The sequence below is a fragment of the Plecotus auritus genome, assembly GCF_963455305.1.
Source record: "Plecotus auritus genome assembly, chromosome: 2".
Classification (NCBI taxonomy): Eukaryota; Metazoa; Chordata; class Mammalia; order Chiroptera; family Vespertilionidae; genus Plecotus; species Plecotus auritus.
This window is the reverse complement of record NC_137771.1, coordinates 208416999-208430866: the sequence shown is the minus strand read 5'-3', so window position 1 is coordinate 208430866 and position 13868 is coordinate 208416999. Positions and strand designations below refer to the sequence as shown.

Below are 13868 nucleotides of genomic sequence, written 5' to 3'. Positions count from 1 at the left end.
GAAAACATCCTTTAGCTTGTGTGCTAAAAAGTGTACGTATGCTTTGAAGTAAGAAACACTTAAATTCCAACCATGTCTCTGCCATTTACAAACTGTTACTTAACCTCTGGGTCTCAATTTCTTGATGTATAAAATGAGGATTAAATTATGAGAGTTTCCAGGAGGATTAATGTTAATGTTTCTGAAGTGCCTACTTCATATTTGTGTTTGAAAACTGGTACTAGGATTGGTTTTAAATAAGAAAGGTATGAGCAGAATAAGAATTCCTGTGAATAAAGCATATGGACTTCGCAACATTCCACGTTTCCTGACAGTCAAGTACTTTCTGTTGTTCATTTCTTATGTCTGGATAGCTCAACATGTTAATCACTGATTGCTGGTTAAGTGACATGTAGGTAAATATGTAACTTTTCTACCACCAATTATGAACTGAAAATAGTTTTAATATAATTAGCTGTAGAATTTTATATTTGTAAAAATAAATATTTAGTATAAATATGTAAAATTATTTGCAACTTTCATTTTCTTTTTTCTGACCCAAAAGATGTCTCTGTGACTATTTTTCATTCATAATAAGAGAAGTATGTGTTGTTGTTTTTTAAAGGGTAAATGGAATGCCAACCTTTTGTCAAGGAAATTATTTTCTCTGGAGGTAAAGGGATTTCCTTGGCAAAAGGTTGAGGTTACATTTAGTTTTGGAAACAGGCTGCTTCCTGGCTGTACAAAGTAAAACATATTTTTAAAGAACCTTGAAAACTAAGAGACATGGAGTTGCTATTGAAAGATTGTGTATAGTGGTTTATGTAGAAATGTTTGAAATATAGGAGGTTTTGTACTCTTATGCTTACACAGTCACAGTATGAAAAACAAATGGTGAATTATACTTGATATAGAGCTGAATCTGTAAAATCATTTGTTAGGTCTAAGCTAAACTTGTTCTATTCTTTCTAACTAAAGTCTTATGTACTTTTAAATGAGCTTCTAAACTATTTGTATTTAAAACAAAAACATTTCCCCTTGATATTCTAGAATTTACAATTTAATTCTTTCAGTCACTTCAGGGAATGGTTGTTATGATAATATTTACTACATAAGCTGTAAATGTGTTTATAAAGTTATTTAGATGGAGTATTCCTACATAATATAGAAGATATGGTAATATTTTCAAAGCAAGTCAAAATAGACCAAATGATACCTGTGTTGTATTCTACCTAAATAGTAATGGTACTAATTTAGATACTTAGATTGCTTGATATTATTTTTCTAGTCAGAAAAAAAAAACTTCAGAGAACAAAACCAACTAATAAAGCAAGAAATATTTTCCACAACTTTCTTACTAATTCCTTTGAAAGAATATCCTTTCTAGTGTTTTATGCAGACACTAGAGGCCCAGTGCACGGATTTGTGCACCAGTGGGGTCCCTCGGCCTGGCCTGTAGGATCTGGCTGAAACTGGCTCTTTGACACCCCTCAAGGGATCCTGGATTGTGAGAGGGCACAGGCCAGGCCCAGAGACCCCACCAGTGTATGATCGGGGCCGGGGAGGGATGTGGGAGGTTGGTCAGCCGGGGAGGGACCGCAGGAGGGCTCCAGGGCGTGTCCAGCCCATCTCACTCAGTCCCAATTGGCCAGACCCCAGCAGCAAGCTAACTTACTGGTCATAGCATCTGCTCCCTGGTGGTCAGTGCACGTCATAGCAAGCAGTTGAGCTGTCTTAGCATATCATTAGCATATTATGCTTTGATTTGTTGAATGAACGACTGGATGACTGGACACTTAGCATATTAGGCTTTTATTATATAGGATTTTAAAGTACCATGGCTATTTTGTTCCTTATGATTCCATGATTTAGCATGCTTAAGCTAAACACTCTTTGAAATACTGAGGTTTTCTCCATCTATCTTAAATAATAGCATTGGTTTCCAATATTTTGTAAATATCGGTGTGGATTTCATTGAGCCTTGTTGAATTCCCATTAGTAATGATTAAATATTCAGCCCTTACCTCAGAATCTCTTTACTTCTTTATCAATTTATAGTGGAACACATGCTGATCAATGTGACCCTAACTTTAAAAGAATTATGAACATTAGTTAATGGCAAAGATTGGATAGTTTATTCATGAATGAAGCTAGTTAATCTTGTAGCCAAGTCATTCATTTAAAAGAAGTAATAAAAAATTGTCAGTGGACCAATTAATTGCAAAAAGCTCATTAAGTAATTTAAAAATCCAGTTAATTGCAGACAGGAGTAGTCAGATAAGTTGTAAGATTCAAAGTCCATTCTTGGTCAAGTGATGTTCAACTCCATATATCTTAGATGTTATTTTTGTTTTTATGCTTTCCAGTTTTATTAGGACATAGTGATATACATCACTATATAAGTTTAAGGCATACAGCATGATTGCTTGATTTACATATATTATGAAATGATTACCACAATAGGATCAGCTAACATCTATAATTGCTTGTAGCTTTTGACCACCTTCTTCCAATTCCGCCTCTCCCCATCCTCCCATCTGTAGATGTTTTTAATATAAGTGATTATTTGCCAAGAGAATAAACAGCAGCAGAATAATAAAATAGTTTATGTAATAAAGTAAACATTTCAAGTAAATCACTTGAGAAATAATAAAAGCCTTTATTATATTCTGTTATTATAAACAAAAAGTCCATAGTTTTCTTATAGCATGAAATTATGTAAGTAGTCTATGCAATATTAATTTGATGTGATCACACTCTTAGAGATGGGATTCATTTTTTATTAATAATGTATCCACTTTTTAAAATAGCGTACTTATGTCATTTACTCAAAGATTTGATGTTATAAACAACCAAGCAGTAACTAGAATCCCAGGAAAGTAAATGAAACTGAGGTATGTTGTTGACCTAATTATTCAGAATCAAATTATCTAAGTGAAGCCTTTGGCTAGAAAGAGAGGAGATGGAATGGAGGCTGAGAGCTGAGTGTGCGTTGGGTTGACTGTTGTTGCTAGTGATGTTCTGTGAACACCTTCCTGTTTTGCATTGTGGTTCTTTCCTTTTTAATTTCCTTAATGCTTTTAAGGGAAATGTAGAAGAAGTCATAGGTTTGGACTCAAGTACTTGTCCCATATGATTATATCTAAGACACAATCCCTTGAAAATAATATCTAAGACACAATTCTTTGAAAATAATACTTATTTTTTATTTTATTTTTTATATTGATCCTCACCCAAAGAATGAAGATTTTTTTTCCATTGATTTTTTTTAGAGAGAGTGGAAGGGAGGAGGGAAGAAAGAGAAAGAGAGAGAGAGAGACAGAGAGGGAGAGAGAGAGAGAGAGAGACACACACATCGCTTGGTTGCCTCCTGCTTGAACCCCGACCAGGGCTGGGTATTGAACCTGCAACCGAAATACGTGCTCTTGACCGGGGAATCCATGACCCTTCAGTCCATGGGACAACACTTTAACCACTTAGCCAAAGCGGCCAGGGCTGAAAACATATTTAATAAAATAAAGACAAAAAAGAGCTGCTCTTCCAGTCAGTGACTCTCAGGTGCTTCTTTGTCAGTTCACCCAGAAGCTTGTGGGGCAGTCAGCCACCAGGATGACTGTTCCCCAGCCAGGGATAGGGCTTCCTAAAGTGGGAAGGGGATTGGATTAAAATCCAGGGTGGGGAATATCTGGACCTCGGACTGAATACAGCTCACAAAATCATTTGGTCTGGCCCTGCCAAGGCATTAGGGGTGAGTTAATTAAATATTTGACCAAATATAGCAGGCTAATTTTTAAGTTGATAATTTTGTGTGGCCCGTAAATGATGTTACCAATATCCAAATGGCCCTTGGCAGAAAAAAGGTTCCCCTCCCCTGCAGTAAAGGAATCAAAGCTCTCTCCATGAGCCTAGAACGTAGACTAAGGGCCTGTACAAATCCCTGATGTCTAAATGCTTTCATTCCTTCATATACAATCATTTTTGACCATGTATCAAGTGAATTTGTTCTGAACTTTCAGATGTAAGGAATGACACACTTTTATTATTGTTACTTTCATATCAAATTAATTCAAGCTCTGAGCTCCCACTGTATGCCAGGAGGTGAGACATTTAATTTCAGTAGTTTTCAGTGTACTCCTTTCTGGGGCTATACAGGAATCCAAAGGTATCACATGAGCCGAGAAAGTAGGGAAGAGCTTCCACCCTGCTGTGCTCACAGCTGACACTCTTACAGGCCGAGGGGCTCCATCTGAAGTCAGGTGGCTCTGTCTCCTTCCAATGGTCATTGGCAAGGGTCACAAAAGCCACCACTATTGATGTTCAAGTCACCTGACAGCCACACACCATCCTATCAGGGCCCTGCTCAGAGTGGAGGCATATCCTGTCATTCATACCACCCCCCGTTACTGGCCCCTCCTCAGGCTCGTGGCAATGGGCCAGCCTTCTCTCTCTCAAGTGGACTAATAGATGTCAGTTCCCCAGCTCTAGCTTCCATCCCTTCTCGACCCCCAGCCCCATACCAGGAGGATTCCTCCCTGAAGTTTACATCCTCCCCGAAGGCTAGGGGAGTCGTGTTGGGGGATTGAGAGATAGTTTATGGGGTCATGAGTGACACATTAGGAAGTCAGACTTTGAGAAATGTGATATGGGTCTTTCTTTCCTAGAATGGGGATAGGGAAATGCTTTCTTTCCATCCCAGTTGGTCTATAATAGCGAGCAGACAACAAAAATACTAAGCAGTGTTTTTCTTCATAATACCCTATTACCCCCACATGTAAGTGCCATGATCAGGCGACAGGCTCATTCATCCAGTGCGTACTGAGTCCTGCCATATGCATGCAGTGTGCCAGGCTTTTGGGTGAAGCAGGAGCAAGGGAGACATAATCTTTTGCCCTCACAGAGATTACAGTGTAGTGGGTATGTCAGGAAGTAAAGAACAGATAACTGTAAATTGTGATAAGCTCTGTGATAGGGCTAGCACAGAGAGGGGGATCCAAAAGGAACAGTATTTGAAGAAAGCCTCTGAGCGGGTGTGGTTAGCAGAGGCAGGAAGGCCTAGAAGGAGTTAGCCATATAGTCACTGGGGAGGAACTTTCCAGGAAGTGGGCTCTGCAGGAGCAGCAAGTCCTGGAGAGGGAAGGAGCTTGGCCATTGTAAGGAATGGAAAGTAGGTCAGTGTCATCCCCATGAGGAACAGGAAGGGAAATGTACCACGAGGAGGCAGGGATGGTAGGCTGGAGCCATCAGGATGTTGGAGACCATGGTGAGGAGGTTGAATTTCCTTCAACCCCTGGAAGGTTTTAAGTAAAGGAATTATAGAATTTGATCTGTATTTTAAAGATCACTCTGTGTGCCAAGTGGAGAGTGGGTTAGAGGGGGCAGACGTGCTCATTGTTATACATGTTAATACATCTGTGTGTGGAGATCTCAGTAGATTGGAAGGTACTCTCAGGTCATTTGCTGCTAGCCTTACCACAACTCCAGTCTGCTCTCCTCCTTCCAACCCAAGGTGGGTGTGGCCATGGTCTCCATGGGCAGAGAAGGGAAGGAGCGGTTTCTGGGTTGATGGGAAAACATCACCCCTGCATCACTGTACTGACCTGTCTCTTCCCTCAGATGCTGCTTGGTGCCAATGATAAGGGTGGACCCTGTTGTTTTGTCCATCAGGATCAGAGATAAGAAGAGCTTGGCATTTTGCCAGCCCTTTCCAGTTATTCAGGCTGCATCCAGTTTCTGATATTTATGGAGTTCTTTTGAAATAATAGATAATAATTGTTGCCTTCCCTATTAAATCAACTAATATCTGTTTAAAGTCTATTATATTTAAGTTACCATGTGAGCCCTTTCAAGGTATTATCCTGAAAAGTCATGATTTTATTCTTTGACCAAACTCTCCTTATATTAACTACAATTCCAAATATGAATTATGCATTTATGTTACAAATGTGTATAGAATGTTTATAAATTAATTCCCCGTGAGAACCTTAAGATCCAAGTACTATTATTATATGCATTTTACAGAAAAGGAAACTGAGGCACAGAGGCTAAATAAATAACTCATAACCAGGATTCAAACCATACCGTCTGTCTTCAGCATCTGTTCCCTTAACTCCTATACTTTAATACCTCTCCATTTAAAAGTTCTGTTAATGAGAAGAATGGACTCATTCTACCAGTTTCTTTTTTTTTAACTAAATTCTAAATTTACTCACTTGGCCCAATAGATAAATGCTATAGCCCTCCCACGTGGTATGGACATGAGTGTCAAATGCTGATGGTGACTTCCATTTGTTTCACAGGATCATTGGGACTTTGCAGAACTCCCCTGAGTTTGCAGAAGCCTTCCATTGCCTCAAGAATTCATATATGAATCCAGAAAAGAAATGCCGGGTGTGGTGATCTTCAAAAGAAGCAGTGTAGCCCTCGGCTAGACTCGTCAACGCCACAGAAATGGGTAGCTCTATCCAAGAGACTGGGCCATGGAGCTCACTGCTATTACACATGAATACCTAACAGAGATGAGAACATCATAACAAAAATGAAGTTAGGTTATTCTGGAAAAGGGTGGAGAGACGAAGGCGTCTGTTGTCTATCAAATCAATCACTTCTCACTGTGTAAATAATGCTTAATCTCTAAATATAGTATTACCGTTCACTTCTGTTTCTCATGTGATCTGCCAGCGTGATGTTGTCTCTTGAAGAGTGTTAACCATTATTAGAGAAGGATTTCTAATCCAAGGAAGAAGAGAAAAAGTTGAAAAATACGATTGGCACCTAACACACATCAGTGAGCTGGGAGTGAAAAAAACATTGTCAAAGTACTTATTTGTATTTATATTTGCAACATTTATGCTCCTTCAAATCTCTTCCAAAGAATTCTTATACATATTGGGGCTTTGGGACTTAACGTAGTTTCAAACTAACTTTTCCAGTCATCAGTTATGCATTCTGAGATCATTTTATTTTAAGTACTTAGGGCTAAAATGAAATGTCTAAAACTGTGTTTTGTTGTACCTGTTTTGACTGATAATGATATTCTTGAGGTTTCTTGCAATTTTCTAAGCAATTTCTTGTTCTCTCTCTCTCTCTCTCTCTCTCCCTCAAAACTTGGTCTTTTTAAGAAATTTGTAGCAATGTATAAATAATTTTTATATTTAATTGTTGACTACATTTATGACTTAAGTAATTGTTATTATATGTAATCATTGACTATTGAAGTTTCAGACCAAGATAAATAGTTATGAAACAAGATCTGTAAAGCGATGTACAGATGAACATTTGAGACTTTTTAAACTTATCAATCATATTGATGAAAAGCTTTAAGTACACACTTTGGCTTAAACATTGCCATTGGACAGTTGTCTAAAGATATATAAGACTTGTGGTTTACAAGCAGGATTTTCCAAATTCAACCTGTCCCTTAGGTGGCTGAAATGAAAGGGCAAACCTGCATCTATGTAGCTCCACATCTCCTTATCCTTTCAGATTTGTTACCTGATGGAAATATTTTGATAATAAATTGAGATTGTGAATCCACTGCTCACTATGGTTGTTGTGGCCGCCATTTAGCTCTGGAAAGTGCATTTTTGACTAGAGGGGCCTCTGCACCTCTGTCTCCATCAGACCTGCTTCTAAATTTCTAACTTGCATAGAGTTCTGGGAGGGGACTGTTTAGTCTCTGATAGGAGCTCCATCTTTTTTGACGCTTTTACGTTCTTTCCCTATCCTGTTCACGACTTTAGTTCATGTCATTACTTGATTAACATTTTACAAAACAGGTACACTTCCAAAAATCTTTATTTTTCCTAACAAAACATGAAACAGAATTTCGTGTTTTTCCTGCTTATTGGTTTTTCCTGCTTCTTGAGAAGTGTTATTGAAATATAACTTATATACAAACATTTCACAAAGCATCAGTGTGCAGCTCAATGAACTTTCTCCAACTGAACACAGCCCTGTAAGTAACCGAACATTACCAGCCACCAAGAAACCCCTCCTCCCAACCGTCACGTCACTCCTCCAAGGACAGCTGCTGCCCTGGCTTCTAATGTCACACATTAGTTTTGCTGTTTTTGTCTCTTATGTAAATAGAATCAATCAGCATGTATTCTTTTGTGTCTGGCTTCTCTCATTCAGCATTACATTTGTGAGATTCACTTATATTTTTATATTTGTTTGTGAATCCTTCATTCTCATTGCTGAATGATATTTTAGTGTGTGACTATACTACAAGTCATCCATGCACCTGAGAAGTTTCCAGTTGGGGCTATTATGAACATGCTTACATATCACCATCTTTAAAAAATATATATATTGATTTCAGAGAGGAAGGGAGAGAGGGACATCAATGATGAGAATCATTGACCTATTGTCTTCTGCACACACCACACAGGATCGAGCCCACAAGCCTGGCATGTACCCTGACGGGGAATTGAAGCATGACCTGGTTCATAGGTCGATGCTCAACCACTGAGTCATGCAGGCCGGGCTCACCATCTTTTTTTACTAGAGATTTTAATGGACTCATTTCCATAAGTCCTCCCTAAAGTTACTATGAATATTGAACATATAGTTTCAAACTAACCCTGGATATTCTTACCCTTTTCTTCTTTATCACTACCACCATTATTATGGATAATTTAAAATATATTTATGTGGATATTTTTTTAAACTGAAAACATTTTTAAATGATATTAGTTGTCAGAGCAATAGGAGCATCCAGCTCTGAAGAGAACAACTGTCTTTGAGTCATTTAATTTCTATCCTGTTAGAGCAGCTGAAGAATGAAAAATGAAGAGTGACTAGTACAAATAAGACACTAGACTCTCCACTGCTAGCTCTTTAAAACGTAAGCCTTTTGTCTATATGGAGGGATTTGAGGGAAATTGTCTGGGGGAATAAAACAACAACCTCTCCAGTGCCTCCCTCTTCTTTCTCTAGAAATACCAGATTTTCTGAGGTTAAAGTACAGACCAAAGTCAGAAGACCTATACTTTCCCATCCCTCACAAACAAGGACATCAGTTCTTGTACGTGGCACTGTTGTCGAGTTGTATGGGGACTGATGGTTTCTCTCAGCCTCTCCCCATCATCTGGAGTTGTTCATCAGATAAGGCCCATCCGTAATCTCACACATAAATCCAATTTCATCATGGCTGACTCCTGGGCAAAGAGAGTCTAAAAGCTGAGACACTCAGTTGGGACCTATGTCAGTGACTAGGATAGAAAGCTCTCAGGAGAACCAATGGTAGGGAGTCTGCCTCCGTGCTGCAGTGCCTGTGTGGATGCCAGGTGCAAGGCGGAAAGAATGCTATCCCGGGAGATTTTCTTGTTCTAGCCCTATTCTGCCACTAATGACAAGGTGACCATGGGCATTAGATCTGTTTTCTTGGGCCTTTGCTTTACCTACCTGAAAAAAAAAAAAGGATTTGATTATTCTCTCAGTAGTTCTCAGCAAGAGATAGTCCAAAGTAAAGGATCAAAGTTTTATGGAGTTAGGGTCTGTGCTGTTCTTACAGTTTTCCCAAAAGCCACAATCATTCCTGTTGTCATAGATGAAGTTCTCCAAGTAGAAGATAATTTAGAAATAAGACTCCACTCTGGAAAATCAGAAAGTTCTACCAGGTTCCAATCTCAAGAATACAAAATTAAAAAGAAACATTGCCTAGCCAGCCCTGTTCTGGCCTCCCCAACCCCACACCCTTCCACACCCCTGTGTCAACCTCCACAGTCAGTATGTCTTGAAAACTTAAGGCCAAATGGAGCTTTTTATCAATATTTTCTTGTTTTTACCAACGCATTCTTCCAAAGATACCATAGTTTTCTGTCCTGATTTCTTTCCAAAAGTTCAATGAAAAGGTTGCCAAATGCTGTAGGGAGTCACGGACCTAATCAGATAACTAAGGCAGAAAACAGAAGTGTCTTTGTGCACAGTCCCTGGACTGAGGTACTTGACTTTTGGTTGATCAGCTGAAGAGAGGAACCATCCGTGGCTGGTGTCAAAGTGGCACATGTTTATTGTATTCTAATCTATTTTTAACAGTGTCTTAATTTAAACACCTGCAAAGTCCTCTAAAACAGTGAGAAACACTACTGTCATTTTCAACTTCACAGCCAAACTACTGTGCTTCTATTTGTTCTTTGGCAAAACAGACCATCAGGCTGTGCAAGGGAAGTCTGGCAGAGAAATGAGCATTGGCTCTGCAGGACATGCTGGGCTCTCAGTTTGTGCAATGTAGAAGACTACGATGTCTGGCCATTGTGACTACTTTCTACATTTCTGGATGTTCTTTCTACCCAGAAACTGACAATTTTTTTTCAGGTATCATTCATGTTAACATCTGATTCTACCTCTTTAAACGAACTTGGTGTCATCTCTGATCTGATCATCTCAAATTATAATGCACCCTAAAAGTTTCCTCCATATCCAGGAAGATGAAAGTGGGGTCAAAAATCTAGATTAGCATTGCCTTGGTGAAAATCTCCCAACACACGCTATCCATGCCCTGTCCCCTTAAATACAGCATCAAATATGTAATGATAAAATGTTTATTGCAGTTTTGTCTATAATATGGAAGAAGGGGGGAGAAAAAACTAAATAGCAGCAAACATTTACATTTGTACAAAGAAAATATGGAAAGAATGCATTGTTGGATATTCATTAGAATTTGAACTATGTTAAAATATTGCTGCATAGAAAAAGTTGGAAGAATATATACCAAAAATTAATAGGGAATATCTCTGAGTGGTGAGATATAGGTGATTATTAGTTCATTTTTTCCCCTGAATTTTAAATATTTCTGTAAGCTGAAATGTTACATTTAATATATATATGTATATATAGTTTTTTTATTGATTTCAGAGAGGAAGGAAGAGAGAGAGAGATCAGTGATGAGAGAGAATCATTGATCTGCTGTCTCCTGCACACCCCCTACTGGGGAGTAAGCCCACAACCTGGGCATGTGCCCTTGGCCAGAATCGAACCCAGGACCCTTCAGTCTGCAGGCCAACACAATATACTGAGCCAAACCAGATAGGGCTGAAATATTACATTTAAAAAGTCATCTAAAAAATGTTGTTTGGACGAGAGGAGGTAGTAAGGGAGAAAAGATGGAAGGGAGGGGAATGGGGGAAATTGACCAAAAAATTGAAACATAATCCCATTGAATTTAAGATGTGTTTATTTATTTAAGAAGCTGTTCAGTTTGGTATCTTAAGGAATCCAGCCAATGGAGTTTGGTCAGCAGCTCTCCCTCCCCACACCCTAACAGGCCAGATCTCAGTTTTATGAAGTAGCTTTGAAACACGCTGCTTAACACAAGCATGGGAGTTTGGTGGACCCTCTGCTGATCATGCTTGAAGTGGTTCTGTGAGAACAAAGCATTGTACTCTAGAGGTGTGTGTGTGTATGTGTGTGTGTGTGTGTGTGTGTGTGTTTTCTCAACTGCTGAAGGGTTCACTGATCTGGCCACACTCTCCCACCTGGTCTCCCTCACTACAAAATCCTAGCATCTGTCAAACCCTGACTAAGGTTAAGGATACAACCTATAATATGAAACAGGAGCCAGTAAATTATTCCGTGATCTGACCTGAATGTTCCATCTGGTAGGCACCATGATTTACCTGGGTGTCAGGTGCTAAAATTTAGAGGTTGAACAGGGAGGATGCAGAAGGAGACAGCTAATCCCAGGTGACTCACTGGTTATATGTGCTTATACAATATTTGACTTTGGTTGCAAATGTGAAAAATCAAACATTTTCTTGTTTAGCCAGAACTAGGGATTTTATTGAACCAACACTACCAAACATGGGCATGTGTGAGTAATTTGGCCTTCCTTCCATGTGTCGACATGACTGTTGCAGATTGGCTTTCTCCAAAAGAAAGCCATGAAGGCCTGTCCAGTGTGGCTCAGTGATTGGGTGTGGACCTATGAACCAGAAGGTCACGGTTCCATTCCCAGTCAGGGTACATGCCAGGGTTGTGGGTTCGATCCCCAGTGGGGGGCGAGCAGGAGGCAGCTGATCAATGGTCCTCTCATTATTGATGTTTCTATCTCTCTTCTCCCTTCCTCTCTGAAATCAATAAAAATATAAATTTTTAAAAAAAATGATGGTCAACCACACCCAGGCTCAAAGATGTTCTGCTTCTTTCCAGGAGAAGGATAGCTCTAACTGCAGACTGTTAAATCCTAGAGGAAATCTGATTGGCCTATTTAGGAAACATGCCTACCCATGTGGGTAGGGCATGAGGAAGTGGGGAGGTTGTAGAAATGATGAGCCTTGAACCCTACAGAGTCAGAGAAGGGGAGTTTTCCAAAAGAAGAAAAACACCGTTCCTGGAAGGGAGAGGAGAAAAACAGATGTCTAAACACCCATGATACTAGATACTTCTTGAGCGGTTTGCAAAACATCTCAGTGTGGATTGCATTGTGCATATTAAAATTTTATGTGTCAACTTTAATATTGTGTGAGCAAAATGAAGACATTATGCATTTTGGTTAGATTTAATACTTTAAAAAATTAAAACATATTTTGGCTAAGTGTATCTCGTATTAACAAAAGAGAGTGGAAAGGAAAAGAAATCATCCTTATTTTTGTTGAGTGAGGCATATAATCTAGGTGTTTGTATAGACTTTCCATTTAATATAACTAACCTGTGAGCTAATGTTAGTACCCCTGATTTTACAAGTGGTGAATTTTCACTTCACAGATTTGTCCAAATTCACACAGTAAGTGTCAAGGCCAGGGACCAAACCAACGAATGTTGAAGACCAAAATCTACATAAACTTACCATCAGAGCTCTCTACCTAAAGTGTATTTTAGATCAACTCATTTGTAGGTAATCATTCCCAAAACATATATCTTTAAAGAAAAATGAACAAAAAATATTTTCAATTACTTTTATTACTTTACATAAACCTTTCATATTTTTAAAAGAACATTAAGTATTTTAAACAATTATATCAGCAAACATCTATGTTCAAGGTACTATATTAGAAGCAAAAAGAAAAACAGCTGAAAAGAAAAACAAGGTAAAGTAATATTCTTGGGATTGGCATTATTCTTGTCTAATACATCCATTCACATATTCACTGATGAAACATTGAGCACCTTTTATGTGTGATGTACTATATCACATGTTAAAGGGCCTATTAGAAGGTTATTAGAAAATGAAAACAAATGAAAATCGCTGACCTTTTAATATAGTGCAGACATTAAACACACACACAAATAAATGTAGTAGCATGTGTGATATGCCAAGAGATAAAAGGCAAAAAAATATTGAGAAGTCAGGGAAATTTTGTTTCCTAGCATGCCAAAGACATTCTGGAGGAAGTAACATTTTCGTTGCATTTGAGAGTTTGGATGGGATTTTGACAATTGGAGAACGAGGCAAGGACATATTTTGGCTAAGTGTACCTCATATTCAAAATTACACAACTACTCTATGTAGCAATACTAGTTCTGGAAAAACAGCAAAAGGAGTATACACCTGGAGACTGCTGACCGTTACCACAGTTGGCTCTTGGACATGTCTTGTACCAAGAAAAAGGTATTCCTTATGTATTTAACTATTCTGTGCTATTCTCAAAGTGTACCCATTATCATTCTACTTGGATAGAAGTCCTGTGCATTGCTCACATTTGCTAGAAGTTGAATGATGAGGATAGTATTTGTCTTATTCCTGGGAATTTAGAATTCTACTCCTAGTCCTGTCCTATTGCGAAATCACTGCACAGAGCAAATAACCCGTTCTCTGCATTTTCGTGTCTCAGGGTTAAAATCAGAGTTAGGATCAAGGCCTCCTCAAAATCAGAAGATAGGCAGATGGAATGTTTTGCAAACCAAATTCCTTGGAGATTGCAAAAGATACCTTCGTGCAGAGAAACTAG

The 13868-nt window shown here is 38.7% G+C and overlaps 1 protein-coding gene across 2 annotated transcripts in view; it reads left to right on the top strand.

Annotated features, from left to right (window-relative positions):
* The window catches only part of MME (membrane metalloendopeptidase), a 101255-nt gene extending 93734 nt beyond the window's left edge, over positions 1-7521 (top strand). The window contains exon 23 of one of the 2 annotated variants that reach the window (XM_080657832.1): positions 6276-7521. In XM_080657832.1, the coding sequence (XP_080513958.1) occupies positions 6276-6375 (100 nt within the window). In that variant the 3' untranslated portion in view covers positions 6376-7521. The remainder of the gene's footprint in view (positions 1-6275) is intronic. The other variant, XM_080657833.1, reaches the window with a different exon arrangement.
* The last annotated feature ends 6347 nt before the right edge of the window (positions 7522-13868 follow it).